At 46.2% G+C, this 27,764-nt stretch overlaps 2 protein-coding genes across 6 annotated transcripts in view; both read left to right on the top strand.

The window, feature by feature from the left end:
• LOC309527326 (uncharacterized protein) overlaps positions 1-27,764 on the top strand; it is a 63,637-nt gene that overhangs the window by 3,980 nt on the left and 31,893 nt on the right. The window lies entirely within an intron of this gene.
• Positions 1-27,764, top strand: part of LOC309527342 (uncharacterized protein) — a 36,447-nt gene that overhangs the window by 3,367 nt on the left and 5,316 nt on the right. The window contains exons 4-5 of one of the 4 annotated variants that reach the window (XM_082214120.1): positions 8,454-8,558; positions 10,935-12,888. In XM_082214120.1, coding sequence (XP_082070246.1) covers positions 8,454-8,558; positions 10,935-12,343 — 1,514 coding nt within the window. In that variant the 3' untranslated portion in view covers positions 12,344-12,888. Of the gene's footprint in view, positions 1-282; positions 2,377-8,263; positions 8,559-10,934; positions 12,889-27,764 lie in introns of those variants that run through there. The other 3 variants (XM_082214122.1, XM_082214121.1, XR_014217195.1) reach the window with 3 other exon arrangements.

Genomic DNA, 27,764 nt, shown 5'->3' with positions numbered 1-27,764 from the left:
TTCAAAGTGTTGGTGCTGACCTTTAAAGCTCAAAACGGCCTCGGCCCTGTAGAGCTGAATGAGCATCTCCACCTCCTTCCTTCTGCCCGGACAATGAGGTCCAACTCTGAGGGTCTTCTGCTGGTTTCGTCACAGTAAGAAGTGAAGTAGTGGGACCAGCCCTGTGGAACACCCTCCCTTCAGATGTCAAGGAGATAAAGAACTACGTAGCTTTTAGAAGACGTCCGAAGGCAGCCCTGTATTGGGAAGTTTTTAATGTTTGCTGTTTTCCCTTAATTTTAGCAGGTGATGACCAGGGCAATAATGGTTCTCGGGGCTCATCAGAAAGAAATAGGCATGAAGCGAAGAGAACAAATGATAGCCCTTCATGTGGCAAAACGTTCAAAGGTAAATCGAGCCTCAACCCACACTGCAGAATCCACTCAGAGGAGATACTGTGTAAATGCTTGGTGTGTGGAAAGAGCTTCAATGACCGCTCAGGCCTAAAATCACATCAAAGAATTCACGCAGGACAGGAATCATACCAATGCCTAGAATGTGGAAAGAGTTTCAAGCGCCACTTAAACCTTAAAATACATCAGGAAGTCCACAGCAGGGAGAAACCACATAGGTGCTCTGAGTGTGGAAAGAGCTTCATTCGCAGGAGAACCCTTACAGAACATCAAAAACTTCACACAGGGGAGAAACCGTATACCTGTTTGGACTGTGGAAAGACCTTCCGTCACAGCGCAAGCCTTGCTTCGCATCAAAAAACCCACACAGGGGAGAAGCCGTATAAATGTTTGGAGTGCGGAATGAGCTTCGCTCACGGCTCAAGTCTTATATCGCACCAAAGAATTCACACAGGAGAGAAATCTTATAAATGTACAGAGTGCGGAAGGAGCTTTGCTCACAGCGCTAGCCTTACTTCACATAAGAGAACCCACACAGGGGAAAAACCATATAAATGCTTGGAATGTGGAAAGAGCTTCAGCCAGAGTTCAAACCTTAGTTCACATAAGAGAACTCACACTGGGGAAAAGCGATATAAATGCTTGGAATGTGGAAAGAGCTACAGTGTGAGTTCACACCTTACTGTGCATGAGCGAATCCATACAGGGGAAAAACCATATAAATGTGTGACATGTGGAAAGAGCTTTAGTAACCGCACATACCTTGTTTGCCATCGCAGAATCCATACAGGAGAGAAGCCATATAAGTGCTTTGAGTGTGGAAAGAGCTTCAGCCAGGGTACAAGCCTTCATATACATCAAAAAATTCACAGAGGTGAAAAACCGTATGCATGTTTTGAGTGTGGAAAGAGCTTCACTCAAAGCTCAAGCCTTGAACGTCATCAAAGAATTCACACAGGGGTGAAACCATATACCTGTTTTGAGTGTGGAAAGAACTTCAGTCACAGCATAAGCCTTACATCGCACCAAAGAATTCACACAGGGGAGAAACCATATAAATGTTTGGAGTGTGGAAAGAGATTTGCACATGGATCTACGCTTACTTCTCATAAAAGAACTCACATGGGGTAAACCATATATATACATGGAATGTGGGAAAAGATTTCGTCAGATTTCACAACTCATTTTGCATAAGTGAATCAAGATGGGGAAAATATTTCGATTCTTGTAATGAGGAAAGCACTTTAAGTGGAGCACCGCTAATTTGCAATAAATAAGTTTGTTGGATTGGGAGGGATATAATAACCGTTGGGCTTGGCACGCTTATTGAATTTATGGAAAGGCAAAAATACACAGATTTCTCAAATCATATTATAAGGAGATCACTTCTTAAAGTTTGGGAGAAATACAAAGATCGGTTGGAGCCTAAAATCCCATGGTGGGACTCTCCAGCAGAGGCCACAGTGTTGAAGAAAAAAAATACATTGTGAAATTGGCCTACTTATAAAATAATTTTAAAAGAAGATAACCAACTGAAAGTTAAAGGTTTTGAGGAATTAAGAGATATTATGACAGATTGGTTCCAATGTTATCCAATATTCGAAAAATTTAAAGTAGAAAAAAAGAGTTTGCCAAGGAAACCTCAAGATTTGAATCCAACGTAATACACTCAAAAAGTAAAACTCTCTCTAAAGCTTATCGCCTCCTCCTCCACTGGGAAGTCGAGGAGGAAGAAGTTCCTTCCAAACAGGAGTAGATTCAAAAATTGACTGAATATGCTGAATTAGATAGCTTATCAGGAAAAAAATAAACTGAGAGCTGAATTTGTATCAAAATGGGAGGCCTTTAGAATATATATTAATGATATATATTTAATGATAATGAGATTTTTTTTATTGTAACATGAAATTGCAATCTCAAATTTATGTATTACTCTTTATCTTAATAATAACAATAGTGTAAGTTTTCTTTCACTTCTTTCATTTAAATCCATGTAAATACAGAGATTACAATTACTTCCTGGCCTTCCGACTCTTCCTGCATCTGTATTTTATGTAAGGAGTAAAAATACATCTAAACCTAAACTTTAGGAAGAAATTTCTGACTGCAAGTGAGATGAGCTACCTTGGAAGGTGATGAACTCTCCATTTTTTTAGGTTTTTCAGCAGAGGTCGGGTTGTTTTTCCTGCATTGCAGGGGGTTGGACTAGATCAGGGATTGTCGACCTGGTCCCTACCACACACTAGTGGGCATTTCAGGATTCTAATTAGGCGGTAGGGGGTTCTACGGCACAAGCTGAATCCTCCTTCCATTAAGTCATGGTGGGCGGTAAGGAAATTGTACCATTAAGAAAGATGCATTAGAGGGCAGTAGGTATAAAAATGTTGACTACCCCTGGACTGGAACGCGGGTGGCGCTGTGGTCTAATTCACAGAACCTAGGGCTTTCCAATCAGAACGTCGGCGGTTCGAATCCCTGCAATGGGGTGAGCTGCCGTTGTTCAGTCCCTGCTCCTGCCAACCTAGCAGTTTGAAAGCACATCAAAGTGCAAGTAGATAAATAGGTACCGCTCTGGCGGGAAGGTAAACGGTGTTTCCGTGCGCTGCTCTGGTTCGCCAGAAGCGGCTTAGTCATGCTGGTCACATGACCCGGAAGCTGTGCGCTGGCTCCCTTGGCCAGTAAAGCGAGATGAGCGCCGCAACCCCAGAGTCATCCGCAACTGGACCTAATGGTCAGGGGTCCCTTTACCCTTACCCCTGGACTAGATAATTCGTGTGGTCCCTTCCAACACTACATTTGTATTATTCTTTGACCTGCAGTTTCCGGTTCTGGTCTTGCACTATGGCGAGAGCTCTCTCAAAATTGGAGGGAGGCACAAATGAAGGGGTAGGGAGCGAAAAGGTTTAAGCATTCCTGGAAACCTCCTGGGGTACGAGGGAGCAGGCTGACCGAAGGTCGCCTCAACGGCTCGCTCCCTTATAGATCAGCATGGGGGCAGATGGAGGAGTTGGGTCACCACCTTTGCCATGATGCAACACCCTTGGACCACCATCAAAAGTGGAGGTTCTCCTTATTATTGGATTTTAATTGGCATTAAGTAATGGCGTGCACTGGAGGAGATGTGGACACTAGAACTTTGCACTATCCAGCTGCATGTTACTGGAAGTCCCTAAGTTTATGATTTGGCAAACCTCTCCAAACACAAGGTTTGTAGAGTTACACGTGTGGATGATTCGATGTACTGTGTACTTTGACATTTAAAAGAAGATTTAAAGCTGTGGTTTGAAAGGATTGAAGGTGGGGAGAACCTTGTTGTTCTGACCGATGTCGTTGGGAAACTAGAGGTTAACCCCACTACCACCCAAAAAAGAGTGTGGGTTTAAGAAGGTGTTGACATACAACCTATTTTTAAGAGGAAGGACATTGGCTAAACCAGGGGTGTCAAACTCAAATTCATTGGGGGCCGCATCAGCAGTTTGGTCACCCTCAAAGGGCCGGTTGTATCAGCCTAAAATATTTGAGCAGGCTGTGACCCCCGAAGTTGATGGGCTCTGACATTTAAATGGGGTGTGTGTGGCATGTGATAAATGATGTGAGGTTCGAGCTGGTCTTTGACCAGTAATAAATTATGATGATGATGATGATGGTGGTGGTGGTGATGTGAGGTGGGGCCTACCTGCCCCCCCTCAATGTTTTATTCAGGCTGACACCCCTGTTATGAAAGATTACTAAAGTCTGTCCCTGTGGTGATGTGTCATAACATTGTGCAGGCCCAGTCTGAGGGCACCTTTCCTGGACTGCGTCTTGTGGCTGGGGCTTGTCTGCGCCTTCTCTTCCTTCTCCGCCTGTTGCTGCCTCCTCCCTGTGCCAGGCGCTGGTGGGGGGGGAGATGTGCCGGTTGCACCCCAGTTTCTGACGGGGGGCCAATGCTGCTTGTTCCTCCCTCTACTTTTCAACACTGCAATATATTGCTACCATATCACAACATCACTATCACAATGTTGAAAAGTTGGTATCGTCTGCTTTTAGGGGTCAGTACGGACAGGGGCACTCCTAGGAATGTATTGGATTTCAAATCCCTGGATTTCAAATCCCATTGAGGGGGGGCAGGGGCGGACTTTGGTAATATGGCACCCACCATTAGTGAGGACAAAATTTGGTGCCCCCCCATAGAATAAATGGGCATCGTTATCATTATTTTGTGCTCCCTTGGCTCGGGGCGGGTGAGGCGCCCGCGCGGCCCCAAATCTGGCGCTGGTGGAGGAAGCACATTTCCACAACGGGCCGAGCTGCCCCTGTGGATCCTGCTGCCTGAGGCAGCCGCCTCCCCTTGCCCTTCGTGGCAAGCCGAAGCTGAGGGGGACGTTCGCTTGCCCAGGCGCCGGGCTCCCGTCCACTTGCTCCGGCGCGCCCGCTGCAGCCCTGCTGCCAGCAGCCGTCGGGGAAAGCAGCCGGCTGGGCTCTAGGGCTCGGTGGGGCCGGCCGGCAGAGGGCGGCGCTGCGCCTCGCCTGGGCGTGGAAGCCCTGCAGGCACGTTGTTTCCCGCGGCGCGCATCCACGCCGCGCTCCCGCCTCCATCTCAGCTCGCTCCCTACCGTCCTCTGCCTCTGCGCCTCACCTGCCAGACTTGCATCCCTGCCCGGCGGCGGCGCCGCAGCGGAGGCCGAGCATAGCGCCAGCAGCGGCTGCCGGGGCGCGCGGAGGAGCGTCCGGCTGGGCAGCTCCGCTCCGCTTGCTGCTGCTGCTCACGCTGGGCGCCTCCTGGGCGGCACGCCCGCCGGACCGGAGCAGCCACCAGAGACGCGGCAGCCCGTGGAACGAGGCGGGCGGCCGGCGGGGTCGCGCTGGCGGGGGAGCTCCGGAGGCGGCCTCTCTGCTCACCACCTTCTTCGCACTGAAAGGCGACGCGGCGAGAACAGCAGCGAGAAAGGCGGCTACGCGGGCCACATGACGAAGCCTGGCGGGCCGGATTTGGCCCGCGGGCCTTGTGTTTGACACCCGTGGGCTAAACAGCAAAATGCTACCATGGAGGTGAGAAGAATTTCACAAGGGCACGTGAAAAGCAGTGGTCCCTGAATGCTTGTCTAAGGCAAAGGAAGAAAATGGTGAATGTTTGAAAGTTGTTGATCAGCTGAAAGGAGAGGCCTGTTGTTTATCTTGAAGTGGGATGGAGGGGGAGCTGAGTTGAGGAGGATGGGACTTCATCTTGTGACTTCAGGTCCGCCCTGAACCACGCTGGAATGACAACATTGGGACAACATTCCTACTGCCCAAGGTCGCAGTAGGAAAAACATCAGCGGCAGAGATATACTCATTTTGACTCTCCTGCACCCTATCTGCGTAACTTAGCAATTATAAAATATAGATGTGCATTTACTCTCACAAGGTTGAATATACTGCCTTCGGTTGTACTTGAGGGACGATTCCAACAAATTCCACACGAAAAACTATTATGTCCCTGTGGAGATGGCAGTACTGAATCAGTGGCGCATGTCCTTCCTGTTTGAACTCTTTATAAAGATTTGGAGAGTGAGGTTATCACCCCTATTTTATTGTCCATTCCGGGTCACCCAGCCCCTGTCACAGTGTTTTTTCTCTCAGCAGACCAAGATGAACAGGTGACATCAAAGGTTGCAAGGTTTTTAGCTCAGGCAATTAGAATAATATCCACTATCTGACTATTGATTCAAAACCCCGAAATGTATTTTATATAATTGAGTTTTTATCTTTTCGCTGCTTCTGCACATGTGTGTGACATCATTTTGAGCGCCTGCGCATACGCGAGCGGTGAAACGTGGAAGGATAGAGAGCTGACTGCACCTGTGATTTTATGCTGCACCATTTTGATCAATGTGTGCCTATTTCCAACGTGTGTTTGGAGGCCCAGTGATGCCACCCACCCACCCACCCACACACCTGTTAGGCCACATTCATACCACATATCCAAAGCCCCATGAAACCCCCTAAGATTTCTGGGAGCTTGTTTTGCTGGTTAAGGGTGCTGAGAGTTGTGACAATAAACAATTGTATGGGGTGCAGAGTTTGACACACAACTTTTGCAGGGGTTACATTTCGGTGATAGGTGTGTAAAGTCGAAATCACATATGGTCAGGACAAACCCCTGGGAATGAATGCATCGGACCATCCTTGCCTTCTGGAACCAGCAGCCGGATGGCTCTTAGACCCCCGTCATGTCCCCCCCCCAAGTTTTTAAAACTCTCTGCCTTCTGTGCCTGCAAGTCAATTGTATATATTTTTACTTTTCGGTGTTTTCTTCCCCGTGTAAAGGATCAGGACTGTGCAGTTTTGCAGTTAAGCGATTGTGATGGAGCAGGGTGAGCTTGGCACCAGTTTTGTGTCTCTGCTGGGTCTGTGAAGCTGAAATGAAACATTTGCACCAGCCGCATCTTGCTGGCTTCTCCTCTCGCCTCTTACCTTTGCAACAACAACAACAACCCTGTGAGGTGGGCTAAGCTGTGACCAAAACTGCACATCCTTATAGTGTTTTTCTGTGCCCATCCCGCCCTTTATATCTTCTCAGTAACCTTGTGAGGTGGGCATGGCTTCAATATGGTTTTTCCAGCACCATGGTTTTGAAATTGCAGAAAACAGCCTTAGGAGGTCTGGGGTGGGGTGCTTATTTTTCTTTCTCAGGGATGAGAAAGAATTCTTTTGCATTTGCCATAAAATATCTGAAACGTCCCTTGATATCCAGAGGGGCACTCTAACCACTATGCCACAACTGCCTCATGTGAACCTTGGAGCGGACCCCCTGCAGAATGCAAATCCCACCGCCCTGAAAAGGCAGGAGGAAAAGGAGAGCGTGCCCTCCAAGGGAGGGGGGGCGCGCTTTGAGGGGTCCCCATAGGCAGAATCCGCAATGTCTCCAGCACCACGCAGTTTGGGTGGGGGTGGGAGAGACGCTGGTTCTTTAAGGGCTAAAAGCAGCGATTATATTATGAGAGAGGACTTGCTGGGGGGAGGAGAGGGAAAGCGTCGCTTCCTCCTCCTTTGGTCAAGGTAGGAAGAAAGAGGGAGATGTGGGGTTTTTTGTGGGGGGGGGGGGGCTCCCGTGTCAGAGCAGCTGCTTCGCAGGAGAGAAGCCCTCCAGGAGAGGGAACTTTTGCAAAGGGGCAGCGGTGGGAGGGCGCATCCGTGGGGTTGCACCCCCAATTCAGCCCCCCAAGGGCTGCGATGAGTGCAAAAGGCTTTTAGGGGTGCAGGGGCGCCCCAGGAGGAGAGCAGGCGGGGGAAGAGGCAGTTTTAGGGTGGGCTAGGAAACCCCCCCCTCCCTAAAAGGAAAGGAGGCAGGATGGCTCTGGGAAGAGGAGGAGGGAGACATTCATGCTTTGGAAAAGCTCATTTCAGCTCTACACGGCGTGGGCTATTCCCCCCCCCCTTAGATGCCTTCCCTGTCTGGGGGGGGGGCGTTCAGGAGGAAAGCCCCCAAGGAGGGCACAGTCTCTCTGTATAGCAGACCAGCCCTAGGAAGGAACCAAGGTGCTGGGAGAGATGGAGGAGGGAAGACTTTAAGGATGGGAAGAGGATAACCACTGGCCATAAAATGTCATCAGTTTCTCACCACCAGCAACTTGTGCAGCAGCAGAACTGGGGGCGCCAAGCGCAGTCAGCTGCCTATACAGTGATACCCTTGCTCCACCTGGGCTACTATTGTCCACACGGACCGGCAGCAATTGCTCTTCGGGGTTTTCAGACGCGGAGTCTCAGCCCTGCCTGGGGACTGAATCTGGGGCTTCCTGCCTGCTGAGAAGATGCTCTGCCCTCGAACTGCAGCCCCTTCCCCTAAAGTGGGGTTGCAGGACGAGGCGGAACAGAGGGAGGCAGCAGTGTCACAGTTCCAGGTTGGCAGAAAAGGAAAGGGATGTTTTTAATGGTGGTGGGAAGAAGATCTTATTTCAGGCATGGTTCCAGTTTTCAGGCATGGCTTCACATTCACCAGGAAAACGTCTTGGGCAGGAAACTGACTGCAGGGCCTCTGAGGCTGCCTTTGCTTCTTCCTCCCTCCCAGGAACCTGCAGCTTCTGAGCTCTTCAATCCAAGCGAGGATGGAAGGAGGAAGATGGACGGTTGACCTGGTCAGGCTGTCTCCTGTATCCCTCCAAGCAACCTCTGAGCGTTGTCCTCCAGGACCCTCAGAGACATCTTGTGAGTTCCTAGGAAGTGGAGATAGGGACTTGGGGGGATGGAGAGTGGAAGCAAGGAATAAGATAAAGGGGGGAGATTTTACTGTGGAGGCTGTGGGTGGGCCCCCAATATATTGGGAGGCATCCCCTCCGGCAGGAAAATCCCTGGAGGGGCTCTGAAGCCGCCTTTGCTTCTCTCCCACCCCCAAAATCTGCAGCTTGTTCAAACTTCTGAGTCCTGCAAAATAGTTCCAAAGAGGCTGGATTTGTGGTCCTGAGCTGGAGCTCCCCACCTCTGAGGCTGGGAGAGGTTGGCTGAGTTTCAGAGGGTTGGGGGTGGAGAAGAAGAAATGGATGAAAAACCACCCTCAAGCAAGCAGAAAGGACAGGAGAACAAAAAATGCAAGAAGGTCTTGACTTGGAGGAAGGCAGGGGAGAGGTCTTCTCCAAAGTCTCTCACCTGGAGCATGCACCAATATGTTGCCAGAAGAGGAGAAATAGGCAGAGGATCCCTATATAGATATAAAAACAACTGAGTTCAATGGGATCTACTTTCAGGTCAATACTGTGCCCCCCATGCCATGAGGCCTGGGTGCAAGGCCCATTCCACCTGGCCAAGGGGGTGGAGCCCAGGCTCACCTTGAACAGCTGAAAGAGGCTCCTGGGAGGCCACTGGGACATTGCTGGAAGAACTCTTGGGTTGGGGCAACTGGCTAAAATGCTTTAAAACGTTCTGATTTTTGTTCCTCTATTTTGTTTTCGTCGGGTTGGTGTTGGTTAATTGTTTAGTTGGGGGTCGGTGGTTATTTTAATTTGGGTATAGCTGTAAACATGTTGTTATTATTGTTGCTATTTTTATTATTGGTTTGTTTGTTGCCTGTATAGGATATTTCTGTTTTTTATGTTTGATGTTTTGGTCTTTTTATAAATGCTGTTAGCTGCTCAGGGTGGCTGGGGAAACCCAACAGATGGCAGGGATATAAATTTTACATATATGCCCCATTTGGGCTTCTGCAGGGGCAGGAGAATATCTAGGGCAGAGGAATCCCTGCAGCTTCTCTGAGGCTCCTTTTACTTCTCCCTCCCTCCCTCCCTCCCTCCCAAGGAACCTGCAGCTTCTTTAGGCTTCTGAGCTCCTCAGGAAGGATGAAAGAGGCTGATCCTCTTTCAGCCTCTTTCTGCTAACAACAACCCCTTGAAGATCCCGGGCCCCAGGGAAATTAGACTGGCCTTGACTAGAGCCAGGGCCTTTTCAGCCGTGGCCCCGGCCTGGTGGACCGCTCTCCCACAAGAGACCAGGGCCCTGCGGGATTGGACATCTTTCCGCGGGGCCTGCAAGACGGAGCTGTTCCGCCAGGCCTTTGGGCAGGATGCAGTTTGACTTACTTTCCTTTGTATAAAACAAGCCCTAAGGAGGCACCCAACCTGCTCACAGGTCCTTGTATGATCAGTGGAAACAGTGGGTCCTGGCAAGTATTAACCACTCTCAATTCCAACCTGATAATTGCCACCTGTTTAGATTTTAACTTGTCTGAATTAATTTTAAGATGTATATTAATTAATTGATGTCTGTTTTTATGCATATTGTGTTGTTTTTATGATGCTAGCCACTCTGGGCCCTGCCTCGGCCAGAGAGGGCAGGATACAAAAAATATTATTATTATTATTATTATTATTATTATTATTATTATTATTATTATTATTATTCTCCTGCAGACCTAGCAAGGATGGAAGGGGGAAGATGGACAGTTGACCTGGTCAGGCTGTCTCGCACCACCTCTGACTGTTCTCTCCCAGGACCCTCAGAGAGATCTGGTGAGTTCCAGGGAATGGGGATGGGGAAATAAGAGTCAGAGTTTTGGGGCTGTTATCTACCAGCTCCATCTGGTACACAGACTAAGACCCTACCTGCACACAGACTGTGATACATGCTATGGTTATCTCCCGCTTGGATCGCTACAATGCGCTCTAGGTGGGGCTGCCTTTGAAGGTGACTCGGAAACTACAATTAATCCAGAAAGCAGCAGCTCAACTGGTGACTGGGAGCAGTTGCCAGGAGCATATAACGCCGGCCTTAAAGGCTCTACATTGGCTCAGAGTATGTTTCTGAGCATTATTCAAAGTGTTGGTGCTGACCTTTAAAGCTCAAAACGGCCTCGGCCCTGTAGACCTGAATGAGCATCTCCACCTCCTTCCTTCTGCCTGGACAATGAGGTCCAACTCTGAGGGTCTTCTGCTGGTTTCGTCACAGTAAGAAGTGAAGTAGTGGAACCAGCCCTGTGGAACACCCTCCCGTCAGATGTCAAGGAGATAAAGAACTACGTAGCTTTTAGAAGACATCTGAAGGCAGCCCTGTATTGGGAAGTTTTTAATGTTTGCTGTTTTCCCTTAATTTTAGCAGGTGATGACCAGGGCAATAATGGTTCTCGGGGCTCATCAGAAAGAAATAAGCATGAAGCGAAGAGAACAAATGATAGCCCTTCGTGTGGCAAAACGTTCAAAGGTGAATCGAGCCTCAGACCACACTGCAGAATCCACTCCGAGGAGACACTGTGTAAATGCTTGGTGTGTGGAAAGAGCTTCAGTGACAGCTCAGGCCTAAAATCACATGAAAGAATTCACGCAGGACAGGAATCATACAAATGCCTAGAATGTGGAAAGAGTTTCAAGCGCCACTTAAACCTTAAAATACATCAGGAAGTCCACAGCAGGGGAAAATCTCATAGGTGCTTTGAGTGTGGAAAGAGCTTCACTCGAAGCTCAAACCTTAAATCTCATCAAAGAATTCACACAGGGGAGAAACCATATACCTGTTTTGAGTGTGGAAAGACCTTCTGTGAGAGCTCTAACCTTGCATCACATCAAAAAATCCACACAGGGGAGAAGCCGTATAAATGTTTGGAGTGCGGAATGAGCTTCGCTCACGGATCAAGTCTTATATCGCACCAAAGAATTCACACAGGAGAGAAATCTTATAAATGTACGGAGTGCGGAAGGAGCTTTGCTCACAGCTCTAACCTTACTTCACATAAGAGAACCCACACTGGGGAGAAACCATATAAATGCTTGGAATGTGGAAAGAGCTTCAGCCAGAGTTCAAACCTTAGTTCACATAAGAGAACTCACACTGGGGAAAAGCGATATAAATGCTTGGAATGTGGAAAGAGCTACAGTGTGAGTTCACACCTTACTGTGCATGAGCGAATCCATACAGGGGAAAAACCATATAAATGTGTGACATGTGGAAAGAGCTTTAGTAACCGCACATACCTTGTTTGCCATCGCAGAATCCATACAGGAGAGAAGCCATATAAGTGCTTTGAGTGTGGAAAGAGCTTCAGCCAGGGTACAAGCCTTCATATACATCAAAAAATTCACAGAGGTGAAAAACCGTATGCATGTTTTGAGTGTGGAAAGAGCTTCACTCACAGCTCCAGCCTTGAATGTCATCAAAGAATTCACACAGGGGTGAAACCATATACCTGTTTTGAGTGTGGAAAGAGATTTGCTCGCAGTGATTACCTTACTTCTCATAAAAGAACACACACAGGGGAGAAACCATATAAATGTTTGGAGTGTGGAAAGAGATTTGCACAGGGATCTAAGCTTACTTCTCATAAAAGAACTCACACAGGGGAGAAACCATATATATGTTTGGAGTGTGGAAAGAGATTTCCACACGGATCTGGCCTTACTTCTCATAAAAGAACACACACAGGGGAGAAACCATATAAATGTTTGGAGTGTGGAAAGAGATTTGCTCACAGTGCTAACCTTACTTCTCATAAAAGAACTCACATAGGATAAACCATATATATACTTGGAATGTGGGAAAAGATTTGGTCAGATTTCACAACTCATTTTGCATAAGCGAATCAAGAGGGGGGAAGTATTTAGATTCTTGTAAAGAGGAAAGCAGTTTAATTAGAGCACCGCTAATTTGGAAGATATAGGTTTATTGGATTTGGAGGGATATAATAAGCGTTGGGGTTAGCACGCTTATTGAATTTATGGGAAGGCAAAAATACACAGATTTCTCAAATCATATTATAAGGAGATCACTTCTTAAAGTTTGGGAGAAATACAAAGATTGGTTGGAGCCTAAAATCCCGTGGTGGGCCTCTCCAAGCAGAGGCCACAGTGGTGAAGGAAAAAAATATGTTGTGAAATTGGCCTACTTATAAAATAATTTTAAAATAAGATAACAAACTGAAACTTAAAAGTTTTGAGGAATTAAGAGATATTATTACAGATTGGTTCCAATATTATCCAATATTTGAAAAATTTAAAGTAGAAAAAAAGAGTTCACCAAGGAAACCTCGAGTTTTGAATCCAATGTAATAAACTCAAAAAGTAAAACTCTCTCTAAAGCTTATCATCTCCTCCACTTGGAAGTTGAGGAGGAAGAAGTTACATCAGCCGTGATAAAGCGGTCTCACAACTTTGGGTATGTTATAACAATGTCCCAATGGGAAAATCTGTGGAAGAATAATTGGAAATTTACCACGTGCTATGCCATAAGGGAAAACTTTTTAAAAATGCAGCACCGGTGGTATTTAACTCCATGGAAATTAGCCAAAATGTACAAAGGAGCCAAAATTTACTGTTGTGGAGATCAAACAGGCTCACTGTATCCTATATGGTGGCAATGTAGCAAAAGAAAGAAATTTTGGGAGGAAATCCATTCAGAATTAGAAAAAAATGTTAAGAATTTCCTTTACAGTGGGATCTTGGGTTAAGAACTTAATTTGTTCTGGAGGTCCGTTCTTAACCTGAAATTGTTCATAACCCGAGGTACCACTTTAGCTAATGTGGCCTCCCGCTGCCGTGCTATTTCTGTTCTCACCCTGAGACAAAGTTCTTAACCCAAGGTACTATTTATGGGTTAACTGAGTCTGTAACCTGAAGTGTCTGTAACCTGAAGCGTCCGTAACCTGAGGTACCACTGTAATAAAAAAGCCAGAGGCATATCTGTTGGGGATCACGGACTCAGATATTCAAAAAAATATTAAAGGTATTTTTTTGTATGCAACGGTGGCACCGAGAATCCTTATAGCCATCAAGGTGGAAAAGCGACATAATTATTTCCAGACAGGAGTGGATTCAAAAATTGACTGAATATGCTGAATTAGATAGCTTATCAGGAAAAAATAAACTGAGAGCTGAATTTGTATCAAAATGGGAGGCCTGTAGAATATATCTTAAACAAAACTATACCATGTTGAAATCTATAGCTACTTTTGAGTGATCTCAGCAGTCTTTATTAATTGCTTATATAAATATTACTAAACTGTGGAAAAATAATATAAAAAATAGTATTTTGGTATGGCAGTAAAGTTATAGAGAAAGAACAAAGGAATAAATGGGAGCTTGGGTTTAATGATAATGAGATTTTTTTTTACTGTAACATGAAATTGCAATCTCAAATTTATGTCATATTCTCTACCTTAATAATAACAATAGATAGTGTAAGTTTTCTTTTCCTTCCCCCCTTCTTAATTTGTACTCTTTATCGGTATTGCCTTTTTGTAATATTTTTCTCCAGTTATGTAATAAGCATGGAAAATATAATGAATTTTTTAAAAATAATAATAATAATTGGAGCACCGCTGTTGTGAAATCAGTGGTGTGGAAAGCTTCTTTCATTTCTTTCATTTAAATCCACGTAAATACAGAGATTACAATTACTTCCTGGTTGTTTTTCCTACATTGCAGGGGGTTGGACTAGATCAGGGATTATTGACCTGGTCCCTACCGCCCACTAGTGGGCATTTCAGGATTCTAACTGGGCGGTAGAGGGTTCTGAATCCTCCTTCCATCAAGTCCTGGTGGGCGGTAAGGAAATTTTACCATCAAGAAAGATGCATTAGTGGGCGTTAAGTATAAAAAGGTTGACTACCCCTGGACTGGGACGCGGGTGGTGCTGTGGTCTAATCCACAGAGCCTAGGGCTTTCCGATCAGAAGGTCGGCGGTTCGAATCGCCGCAACAGGTTGAGCTGCCATTGCTCGGTCCCTGCTCCTGCCAACCTAGCAGTTCGAAAGCACATCAAAGTGCAAGTAGATAAATAGGTACCGCTCTGGTGGGAAGGTAAACGGCGTTTCCATGCGCTGCTCTGGTTTGCCAGAAGCGGCATAATCATGCTGGCCACATGACCCAGAAGCTAGATGTACGCTGGCTCCCTTGGGCAGTAAAGCGAGATGAGCGCCACAACCCCAGAGTCGTCCGTGACAGGACCTAATGTTCAGGCGTCCCTTTACCTTTTCCCCTGGACTAGATGATTCTTGTTGTCCCTTCCAACACTATATTTGTATTATTCTTTGACCTTGAGTTTCCAGTTCTGGTCTTGCACTGTGGCGGCAGCTCTCTCAACAGTGGAGGGAGGCACAAATGAAGGGGTAGGAAACGAAAGGGTTTAAGCATTCCTGGAAACCTCCTGGGTTACGAGGGAGCAGGCTGACCCGCAGTCGCCTCAACAGCTCGCTCCCGTGCAGATCAGCATGGGGGCAGATGGAGGAGTTGGGTCATCTCCTTTGCCATGATGCAACCCCCTCGGACCGCCAACAAAAGCAGACGTTCTCCTTATAATAGGATTTTAATTGGTATTACTGTATTTTTCGCCTCATAGGACGCTCCGTCCCATAGGACGCACCTAGTTTTTTTTTTGGGGGGGGAAATAAAGGGAAAAAAATTCCCTTTATTTCCCCCCCCCAAAGCAGGTCGGGGAAACAACCAGGTTGAGGAACAGCGGGATGGCGGCGCTGCGCCTCCCTGCTGTCCCCCGAATTTGTGGGGCTGGCCGATGACTGCCCCGCGCGAGGGGCGCTCTGCATCAGGGCGCCCCCCCCTGCGGGGCCGGCATGCTGTGTAGCAGGAACCCCCCACCCCAATCATTCTGTTTGTACAAACTTCACACACACTCACACTCACACATTACACACGCCACATTTCTGTTATAAATTCATAGAAAAATCAACCATACATCGGATTTGCACTGTTCCATTTTTATTTTTACTCCATATGACAAGGACTATCAAAGGGGGGGGGGTGGCTTGGTTCTGGTCAGCCATAATCCCTTCACCATCCCAGCACATCCACAGGAGCCCTGCCCAGTTGCTATGTCAACCCTGATAATCCCAGACAGAAGACAATCAAAATCACAAAGAACCTGCATATGGTAGTGGATTCAGCATGGACTGAAACAAAGGACAATAATCAGATCTTCCCTCTGGGGGCAGGAAACTGCAAACTCCCCTTTGTCTCCTGGAAGTGACTCATGGGCAGGGGGAAAGGAGGAACTAGCCAGGTGACAGGACACTCAGGTTACCACCACAACTCTTCCCTCAACCCCTCCTTTCTGTAATGTATGCATGATGTTTCTGGGGGTGGGCTTGATCTAGAGGAGGGGAATTTCAAAAGTTTTTATAAGGTCTTGCACACCATCTTTCTGGGTCTTTCCTCTCACCTGCAAGTGAGGGGAGCACCCTGTCGCGACAGTCTTTCTTCAATAAAGACCAAGCCTACAGGCTGCTCATTTGCTTCAATTTACTCTGGTTGGTGTCTTTACTTTTTGTCCAAGGGAGCACTCAGATTTTTCCGGTAACAGTTTTGGCGACCATTCTCAGGGACACTTGGTTCTCCTGCAGAGGTGAGGAGGGAGATAGAGGGGATCAGGCGCCACTGGGCAACCTTAGCCCAGAGATCCTTCTTCCTCTCCCTGCCTCCTCTTTGCGGGCGGTAATCAATCGTCACCAAAAGCTCAACCAGGGGAAGCAAAGGCGAGGTTAAGCCGGCTAAAAAGAAAAGGATCCCGGGATCCACGGGGGACATCTTCGAACGTGAGTATGGTTTGAAGTAAATACATTGGGAGGGGGGTGGAAAAGGAACATCTCCACGACAGCCAGACTTTCCTTCTTTCATTTCTGACGTTACCCCTCGGAGTCGTCCGGGTACGTTCTCTCTCTCCCCTTTTCTCCCCCGATTTTCCCTTTCGGAAAGTGGCCAGGAAATCGCGGAACTTTACTGCCTGACGTTACCTCTCGGAGTTGCCCAGGGACGTCAAAAACTTACCCTTTCTCTCCCCCAATTTCATTTTTTCGGAGTGTGGCCGGGGAAATTGTGGCACCTTTACTGTTTTCCGACGTTACCTCTCGGAGTCGCCCAGGGACGTCTTAATCTCTCTCCTTTTCTCCCCCGTTTTCCGTCTTGGAATTGAGTCCGGGAAAGCGTGGCTCTTTTACTGTTTCTCTGACGTCCTTCCCTCGGAGTCGTCCGGTGGTGTCTTTTCAAAAGTATTTTAACGCAAGGTCATTTGCTTCCTTTCAAACCTTGGTTGTTTTCTCGGACCCCGATCTGGCACTGCATTGCACAGGCGTTCAGTAGGGGACTCCAAACTTAGTCTCAAAGGCTAGGCAGGAGGCTGTCGTGGAGGGTAGAGGGGGAAATTGGGGCCCCACACTAGGATTAGTCTTGTAAACAGCGCTGAGGTAAAGGAATTCCGGGCAGAGGGACCCGTGGTTTGAGTTTCCGGGCAGAGGGACCCGTGGTTTGAGTTTCCGGGCAGAGAGACCCGTGGTTTTGTTTCAGGTTCAGGTTTGAGATTTCCAGAAATTAATTCGTGGTTTATAGATAAGTAGGAATTGTGTTAGTCAAGGGTACTTTGAGTACTGAAAGGATCTTTTATCTGTCCCCCCTTTCTTTCCCATTGCCCCTCCTCCCTTGTGTGTGTGTTTCCACTCTTTCTGTCTTTAGCGTACTTCGTTAACGAAAAAAAAAGCCCAATAATAACATATGAGAGAATGGGAGCTCACTAAACACCCTAGCTGGACTCCTCCTGGCAACAAAGCTTCCATGAAGCCTTTTTGCCCCAGGGAGGATTCTAATATGCCCCTCCAGCATCTCCAATTGGAAAAAAATAAAAATAAAAATATAAAATAAAGGGGCAAAAAATGGTCAAATTTGTGTTGTTAAACTATAACCTAAAGCTAGAACATGAAACTGTAAACTTAATGGTGCTCAGAAGGCAGTACATATAATAACAGCCCAGCCTGAGAGCCCATGCATTAGAGATCTTAGTTTCTCTTAAAAAAAAAAGAAGAATAAGAGATGTACTCAAAGATTTAGAAATATTTCAAGGGTTTGTATTTACATTGGCCTTGGCATCCACAGACTGTTCTTAAATGCACATAGTTTTAAATTGCAAGCTTGCTTCAAAAATCTTAAATCTAAGGAAGCCATGTTGCGCCTTATCAGTCTTAAAACAAAACAAAATGGAGAATGGAGTTTGCAAATGTTTGTTATTTGAGAGAGGCTCTAAAAGAGAGTTTTCCTCCCAAGTGGTAAAATCCTGTATACGTGCTACTTGCGTTCTGAAAGGGGGATTACCCCACCTCCTTACTCTAGTTTAAGTGAGGAGGGTTATTTAAGTCTAATGGTAAATGATGTTTTGTTGTAACTTTTGAGTTTGTGAGTACACCTGTGTTCCAGTCTATTTTGGAAGGTGAAGTTAACCTAATGTTTCTGCTGCAAAAGCCTAGTTGAGCCAATTGCTCTCTCAAGCTAAAATGCAGTGTATGTATTTCATTAAGCATATGCCTATGAAAGTATGGTGTTCATTCTAAGAAAAATATGTGAGTCCAGTTTTAACTTTGATTTGGTTGGACAGAAGAGTTATTGTAAGGCTCCTGATATCAGTCTCTATAAGACTTCCTGGCCTCTTTTGTTAGAAAATGCCCCCCCCCCCTTGTTTCACTCTGCCTCTCTCAGTTGTTTTCTCCCTTCTTACTTCTGTGCCAGGTAAATTTACTCCCGAGTAAGCTTCCTTTAAAGGAAACTGCAAAGAGGGGAGGGGGGCAACACTTGTGTATTCTCTTTAAAATCAAATCTAGGGCTGTTTTAACTATGCTTTATAAGAGATCCTCTCCCTATCTTACGAAAGCTGCTCACTTCAATCTTCCTTTAAATATCATTTCAAACTCACTCAAACTATCTCAAGATCTGCAAAAAGGGTTCTGTGTAAAGTTGGGTACTTTTATTTTCCTCTTCCTTAGTACATGATAGGAGCATAGATGTTTCCTTTCCCAGCTGTAAATCTGTACTTAAATGTGTATGCCTCTTTCGTAGTACAAATCTTGCTGTGAAATCTTGCTGTGAACCCTATGTTTTGGAGGGTTGGACTAGATGACCCCAGGGTCCCTTTCAACTCTCCCAATTTGTGGCTGTGTGGAAGGACATGTGTCTGCAAGCATTGGAAGGTAATTCTTAAATTCTGGTGTGGTGATGGAGTTGAAATTCAGCCTAGCTTTGCTCTTTAGTTTTAAGAGGTGCGAGATGAAGCCATGATGGTTTTGAAGCACAACTAGTGACATCAAGCATTTGGGTGATTACAGTGTTTATCATTTTGTCTACTATTTAAAAATCAGACTTCAAAGTCAATTCAAAGTTTCAGCACATACAAATACATAGGTGCCTTGACCAATCCTGTAAATAAAGGGCAGGGGAAATTTTTTTTGTGTGTGTGTCTGCAAATGGTAAGGCTGAAATGACTGAGAATGTTAAAAAAAATCCTATGAATTCTGACTCTGGCCATTTCCCCCATATATAAGGGCGTGGCATTGTTCCGCGAATGGCCAGAGGGATATTAGCCCTTTCCTGTACATAAAGGAAGCAGTCTCTATTGCTTGGGCTGAAATTGCTAGTTTTGGTGAATACTTAAATTGCTGAGTTTCTCTTTTTTGTTTAAAATCTAACCCTATTTTCAAAATCTACTCCTTACCCTTCCCTTCCCTTACTCAAATGGTAATTTAGCCAAAAGAGTCAACATTTCCAATAGTATAAAACGTTTGCTGAGACATGAACTCTGCACATGCACAGAGGCTAGATCAGATAAAGAGAGAGAGAGAGAGAGAGAGAGGGAGGAAGGGGGAACTGTAAGGGGGGAGAGGAGGTTTCTTCGAGAACTGCAGAGAGAAACTTATCCAAATGTAAAAGAAAACTTGGAACCATTGAGGGAAATCACCCTTAATGTGTCTTTGCTCCAGGGGCTACGTAAGACAAAAGGCTTAAAAAAACAAAACAAAACAAAAAACTAGCCCATCAAAAGTCAAGAGCTTTCCAGGTTCCAAATCTTAGCATGCCAAATTCTTTTCACAGGTAAATATCAAAGCATTCCCCCCCTCAATGGGAATTTTAGGAACAGCATTTCCTGACAGGCTTCTCACATGAAATAATTTTCCCTTTTAACAGGATATGTGAACCCCGATAACAAAGTGTTTGTCCCTTTTTTCCCCTCCCACAGCAACTTTCTTTCTGTTCTGTGAAACAAGTCTGAATCCCTGCTATATTAGTGACTTCCATCTCTTTGTGGCTTTGACACTTTTTAAAGTTACAAATAATCTGTTTTCATTTATTTAATCCGTTTCTCCATGATGTCTATGAAGTTAATCGAAGCACAACCAAACATTGTTTGTGGAATGGTACTTGTTTACCTTTGGCCCGAGCATCTCTTATTAATTCTGTCATTTTGGCTAGTGCAAGGTACTTGCACAACTTTAAATTGCCATTCATTTCCCCCCCCCCTTGGTATTAAGTCATTTTCCAGTATTTTGCTATTAACATTCTAGCCGATGTTGTCACATCAAGAAACACTCTTTTATTTTCATTGTTACTTCAGATTTCTTAAAATTGTGTGTCTTAGCATTTATTTATTTTTCGTTCCTCATAAGTCAGTGTGTGTGTTTCATTATTATTTTAACCTTGTATTTTTTACAGTTCTCTTTCTCTCCAAAGTGAAGGAAAGCAAACAAACTTGGCAGATAATAACAGTAATTATATGAAAATGTGATAATAATATTGGAATGAATGAAATGCTTAATTCGCTAAGATTTTTATTATTTGCAGCTTCCAACAGAAACCGAAGGACATCCTTTTTGCCTTTTGCCCCCTCCTTTTTCTAACTCTGTCTTTAAGCCCCCAAAACCCTGCCCCTTACAGGATATCACCTATACAGATGTGCAATGATGAAAAGCAGCAACAACCCCTCAACTCAGTTCTTCGCCATCACAAGACCAGCAACAACAGACACCAGAGTTTTCAAAGCGCCCACAGCTATCTCTTTCAAAAGCTATAGACTGATGGGGGAGTGGGGCTGACAAAGGGGGGAGGAGTTGAATTACAAGGACATTTTTTCACTTGAACCTCAAGCCTCTGTGCTCCAGGATTCAAAAGATACATGCGTAAAAGATCACAATTGTGTCAAAGATATGCAACTGATATTTGATTAGTTTGTTTTGTATTACGTGTTATTGCGTAGGAATGTTGACAGTGTGTTATTTCCACAAAAGGGGGGCTATTTTTGCGTGTAATTGTTTTTATGTTTAATGTCTTATTCCTTACACCCCAGTGGAGGATTCTCATACATTTTATGCTTTTTAATAGGTCAGGCTATTATGTAGTCCAATGTTTAGAATTAGATAAATTTATAACCACATTTCGTTGTTCCACCTGGCACTCTGCCAACTACCCTACCCATTTTAAAATGTGCTAAAACTCACTTTACCAAAGAGAAGCTGATAAGATACATGAAGGTGCATATGCTTTGGTTTAGCAGGAATGATCCCTTATAGAGTTAAATTGTCTTATTTGGACAAAGTGCCCTTTTAAGAACGGTTTTCCTTTAACAGACTGGTTTGAAAGGTTGAGAACCATGGGCACATAAATTCAAATTGGACTCAGTTTGAATTGGGCAAGTGTATCCAGGCTGCAATTAGCTTTTTGGTCCTTAAAGTGCAAGTGAGCAACTTCCCATGACTGCAAGACCAGAGACCATAAATCCCATGGAATGGCCAAGGCGAGGACATTTCACTCATGACGTGTCCGAAACCTGTGCCAGCTGTGGTGGGTGCCAGGCAACATGGTAAATATGAAAGCCCTAAGTGGATTCACCAGGGATTGCCACTACTGCGACACCATGCCGATGTGAGACCCCAGAAGAGCTACTTTGACACCTGAGAACACAAAAATGGCGGGGGGGAAGCAAACTGCACTTTTCAGTCATTACTGGACCTTCCTGCTAAATGTAAAGCATAGACCACTATTGAGAAAATATTTCTTCCAAGGTACTAGAATACCACAAGTAACTGAGCAACAAAATATTAATTTTACGTGATATCCTATGTCTAACTATGTGCACTGTTACACCATTATATTTCTATGCAAATATCCTTAAAGAGGCATGATATCCAAGTCTCTTTCAGGTTCACATGGACACACGCATCGGGGACGGAGAATAGCAGGTTAATCTTTACCACCTTAAATTGTGCGGAGAAAAGGATTGCAAAAATGCCACCTTTGCAATCTTATCTCCGAAGGGGGGAACTGTAGCAGGAACCCCCCACCCCAATCATTCTGTTTGTACACACACTCACACATTACACACACCACATTTCTGTTATAAATTCATAGAAAAATCAACCATACATCGGATTTGCACTGTTCCATTTTTATTTTTACTCCATATGACAAGGACTATCAAGGGGGGGGTGGCTTGGTTCTGGTCAGCCATAATCCCTTCACCATCCCAGCACATCCACATGAGCCCTGCCCAGTTGCTATGTCAACCCTGATAATCCCAGACAGAAGACAATCAAAATCACAAAGAACCTGCATATGGTAGTGGATTCAGCATGGACTGAAACAAAGGACAATAATCAGATCTTCCCTCTGGGGGCAGGAAACTGCAAACTCCCCTTTGTCTCCTGGAAAGTACTCATGGGCAGGGGGAAAGGAGGAACCAGCCAGGTGACAGGACACTCAGGTTACCACCACAACTCTTCCCTCAACCCCTCCTTTCTGTAATGTATGCATGATGTTTCTGGGGGTGGGCTTGATCTAGAGGAGGGGAATTTCAAAAGTTTTTATAAGGTCTTGCACACCATCTTTCTGGGTCTTTCCTCTCACCTGCAAGTGAGGGGAGCACCCTGTCGCGACAGTCTTTCTTCAATAAAGACCAAGCCTACAGGCTGCTGATTTGCTTCAATTTACTCTGGTTGGTGTCTTTACTTTTTGTCCAAGGGAGCCCTCAGATTTTTCCGGTAACAGCTGCTATCCGCAGCGTGGGCAGCCTTGTCGGGAAGTCCGGCAAGGCTCTCCACGCTGCAGAGGTCTGCCTGGCGAGGGGGGCGCTCTGCTTCAGGGCGCCCCGCCCGCCGGGCGGCAGGCTGCTATCCGCAGCCTAGACATCCCTGCCGGACCTCCCATAGGGCTGCCTAGGCTGCGGGTGTATTCCAAGCTTCAGCAAAAGCCTGCATTCGCCCCATAGGACGCACCCAGATTTCCCCTTCATTTTTGGAGGGGAAAAAGTGCGTCCTATAGGGCGAAAAATACGGTATGTCTTATTCTTCATCTTAATAATAACAAAAGATAGTGTAAGTTATCTTTTCCTCCCCCCCTTCTTAATTTGTACTCTTTATCGGTATTGTCTTTTTGTATTTTTTTCCCCCCGGTTCTGTAATAAGCATGGAAAATGTAATAAAATTTAAATAATAATAATAATTGGAGCACCGCTGTTGTGAAATCTGTGGTGTGGAGAGCTTCTTTCATTTCTTTCTTTTAAATCCATGTAAATACAGAGATTACAATTACTTCCTGGCTTTCCGACTCTTCCTGCATCTGTATTTTATGCAAGGAGTAAAAATACACCTAATCCTAAACTTTAGGAAGAAATTTCTGACTGCAAGTGAGATGAGCTACCTTGGAAGGTGGTGAACTCTCTTTCCTTTTTTTAGGTTTTTCAGCAGAGGTCGGGTTGTTTTTCCTGCATTGCAGGGGGTTGGACTAGATCAGGGATTGTCGACCTGGTCCCTACCGCACACTAGTGGGCATTTCAGGATTCTAACTGGGCAGTAGGGGGTTCTAAATCCTCCTTCCATCAAGTCCTGGTTTGTGGTAAGGAAATTTTACCATCAAGGAAGATGCATTAGTGGGTGGTAAGTATAAAAAGGCTGACTACCCCTGGACTGGGACGTGGGTGGTGCTGTGGTCTAATCCACAGAACCTAGGACTTTCCGATCGGGTGGTCGGTGGTTTGAATCCCTGCGACGGGGTGACCTCCCGTTGCTCGGTCCCAGCTCCTGCCAACCTAGCAGTTCAAAAGCACATAAAAGTGCAAGTAGATAAAAAGGTACCGCTCCGGCGGGAAGGTAAACGGCATTTCCATGCGCTGCTCTGGTTTGCCAGAAGTGGCTTAGTCATGCTGGCCACATGACCTGGAAGCTGTACGCCGGCTCCCTTGGCCAGTAAAGCGAGATGAGCGCCGCAGCCCCAGAGTCATCCGCAACTAGACTTAACGGTCAGGGGTCCCTTTACCTTTACCCCTGGACTAGATGATTCTTGTGGTCCCTTCCAACACTACATTTGTATTATTCTTTGACCTTGAGTTTCTGGTTCTGGTCTTGCACCATGGTGGCAGCTCCCTCGACATTGGAGGGAGGCACAAATGAAGGGGTAGGGAATGAAAGGGTTTAAGCATTCCTGGAAACCTCCTGGGGTATGAGGGAGCAGACTGACTCGCAGTCGCCTCAACGGCTCACTCCCATGCAGATCAGCATGGGGGCAGATGGAGAAGTTGGGTAATCACCTTTGCCATGATGCAACCCCCTCGGACCGCCATCAAAAGTGGAGGTTCTCGTTATAATTGGATTTTATTGGCTGTGCACTGGAGGAGATGTGGACACTAGAAGCTATATGTGGTTTGAAAGGAGTGAAGGTGGGGAGAACCTTGTTTTGACCGATGTCGTTGGGAAACTAGAGCTTAACCTCACCACCACCAAAAAAAGAGTGTGGATTTAAGGAGGTGTTGACATACAACCTATTTTTAAGAGGAAGGACATTGGCTAAACAAAAAAACGCTACCATGGAGGTGAGAGAAATTTCACAAGGGCACATGAATAGCAGTGGTCCCCGAATGCTTGGAGAGAAAAACCCTTCCCGTCTAAGGCAAGGAAGAAAATGGTGAATGTTTGAAAGTTGTTGATCAGCTGAAAGGAGAGGCCTGTTGTTTATCTGGAAGTGGGATGGAGGGGGAGCTGAGTTGAGGAGGACGGGACTTCATCTTGTGACTTCAGGTCCGCCCTGAACCACGCTGGAATGACAACACTGGGACAACATTCCTACTGCCCAAGGTTGCGGTAGGAAAAACATCAGCGGCAGAGATATACCCATTTTGACTCTCCTGCACCCTATCTGCATAACGTAGCAATTATAAAATATAGATGCGCATTTACTCTCACAAGATTGAATATACTGCCTTCGGTTGTACTTGAGGGACAATTCCAACAAATTCCACACGAAAAACGATTATGTCCCTGTGGAGATGGCAGTACCGAATCAGTGGCGCATGTCCGTCTGGTTTGCATTCTTTATAAATATTTTAAGAGTGAGGTTATCACCCCTATTTTATTGTCCATTCCTGGTCTCCCAGCCACTGTCACAGTGTTTTTTTCTCTCAGCAGACCAAGATGAGCAAGTGACATCAAAATTTGCAAGGTTTTTAGCTGAGGCAATTAGAATAAGATCCACTATCTGACTATTGATTCAAAACCCCAAAATGTATTTTATATAATTGCGTTTTTATCTTTTCGCTGCTTCCGCGCATGCGTTTGACATCATTTTGAGCACCTGCACATATGTGAGCGGCGAAACGTGGAAGTAACGCACTCCGTTACTTCCAGGTCGCTGCGGAGCGCAACCTGAAAATATTTAAGCTGAAGCATATTCATCCCGAGGTATGACTGTACTAGGATAGAGAGCTGACTGCACCTGTGATTTTACAGTGGTACCTTGGGTTACATACGCTTCACGTTACATACGCTTCAGGTTACAGACTCCGCTAACCAAGAAATATTGCATCAGGTTAAGAACTTTGCTTCAGGATGAGAACAGAAATTGTGCTCCAGCGGCACAGCGGCAGCAGGAGGCCCCATTAGCTAAAGTGGTGCTTCAGGTTAAGAACAGTTTCAGGTTAAGAACGGACCTCCAGAACGAATTAAGTACTTACCCGAAGTACCACTTTATGATGCACAATTTTAATCAATGTGTGCCTCTTTCCAATGTGTGTATGGAGGCCAAGTGATGCTAGACACACACACACACACACACACACACACACACACACAGCACAAATCTGCTAGGCCACATTCACACCACATATCCAAAGCCCCATGAAACCCCCTAAGATTTCTGGGAGCTTGTTTTGCTGGTTAAGGGTGCTGAGAGTTGTGACAATAAACAATTGTATGGGGTGCAGAGTTTGACACACAACTTTTGCAGGGGTTACATTTCGGTGATAGGTGTGTAAAGTCGAAATCACATATGGTCAGGACAAACCCCTGGGAATGAATCCATCGGACCATCCTTGCCTTCTGGAACCAGCAGCCGGATGGCTCTTAGACCCCCGTCCTGCCCCCACCCCCACCCAAGTTTTTTAAAGCTCTCTGCCCTGTGCAAAAAGAGCTTTAAAACTCTCTACCTTCTTTGCCTGCAAGTCAGTTGTATATATTTTTACTTTTTCGGTGTTTTCTTCCCCCTGTAAAAGATCAGGACTGTGCAATTTTGCAGCTAAGCGATTGTGATGGAGCAGGGTGAGCTTGGCACCAGTTTTGTGTCTCTGCTGGGTCTGTGAAGCTGAAATGATACATTTGCACCAGCCACTTCTTGCTGGCTTCTCCTCTCGCCTGTTACTTTTGCAGCAACAACAACCCTGTGAGGTGGGCTAAGCTGTGACCAAAACTGCACACCCTTATAGTGTTTTTCTGTGCCCCTCCCGCCCTTTATATCTTCTCAGTAACCTTGTGAGGGAGGGAGGGGCGCTTGGAGGGGTCCCCATAAGCAGAATCCGCAATGTCTCCAGCACCACGCAGTTTGGGTGGGGGTGGGAGGGACGCTGGTTCTTTAAGGGTTAAAAGGAGCGATTATATTATGAGAGAGGATTTCCTGGGGGGAGGAGGGGAAAAGCGGCACTTCCTCCCCCCTTTGTCACATTTGACAAGCTGCGAGGGAGGAGATTTCGCAGCGCGGAAGACTGTGCTTTTTGCAAGGTAGGAAAAATAGGGATATATTTGGGGGGGGGGAAGGGGGCTCCCGTGTCAGAGCAGCTCCTTTGCAGGAGAGAAGCCCTCCGGGAGAGGGAACTTTTGCAAAGGGGCAGCGGTGGGAGGGCGCATGCGTGGGGTTGCCCCCCCCAATTCAGCCCCCCAAGAGCTGCGATGAGTGCAAAAGGCTTTTAGGGGTGCAGGGGCGCCCCAGGAGGAGAGCAGGCGGGGGAAGAGGCAGTTTTAGGGTGAGCGTGGAAACCCCCCACCCAAAAGGAAAGGAGGCAGGATGGCTCTGGGAAGAGGGAGACATTCATGTTTTGGGGAAAGAGGGGGGGGGGAGGGCAGGGTCAGCTGGAAACTCATTTCAACACATGGGCTCTTTTATCTTCGATGCCTTCCCTGTCTGGGGTGGGGGCGTTCAGGAGGAAAGCCCCCAAGGAGGGCGCAGTCTCTCTGTATAGCAGACCAGCCCTAGGAAGGAACCAAGGTGTTGGGAGAGATGGAGGAGGGAAGACTTTAAGGAAGGGAAGAGGAGAACCACTGGCCATAAAATGTCATCAGTTTCTCACCACCAGCAACTTGTGCAGCAGCAGAACTGGGGGCGCCAAGCGCAGTCAGCTGCCTATACAGTCATACCCTTGCTCCACCTGGGCTACTATTGTCGACACGGACCGGCGAAGTCCCGGCAGACTGGAAGAGGGCAAATGTTGTCCCTATTTTCAAAAAGGGGAAAAGAGAGGACCCAAATAATTACCGCCCAGTCAGTCTGACATCAATAGCAGGGAAGATTCTGGAGCAGATCATTAAGCAAACAGTCTGTGAGCACCTAGAAAGGAATGCTGTGATCACCAATAGTCAGCATGGATTTCTGAAAAATAAGTCATGTCAGACTAATCTGATCTCGTTTTTTGACAGAATTACAAGCCTGGTAGATGAAGGGAACGCAGTGGATGTAGCCTACCTTGATTTCAGCAAGGCATTTGACAAGGTGCCCCATGATATTCTTGTAAAGAAGCTGGTAAAATGTGGTCTTGACTATGCTACCACTCAGTGGATTTGTAACTGGCTGACTGACCGAACCCAAAGGGTGCTCATCAATGGTTCCTCTTCATCCTGGAGAAGAGTGACTAGTGGGGTGCC

Source organism: Podarcis vaucheri, assembly GCF_965113315.1.
Source record: "Podarcis vaucheri genome assembly, chromosome: 2".
Lineage (NCBI taxonomy): Eukaryota > Metazoa > Chordata > Lepidosauria > Squamata > Lacertidae > Podarcis > Podarcis vaucheri.
This window is presented reverse-complemented; position numbering and strand designations above follow the sequence as displayed.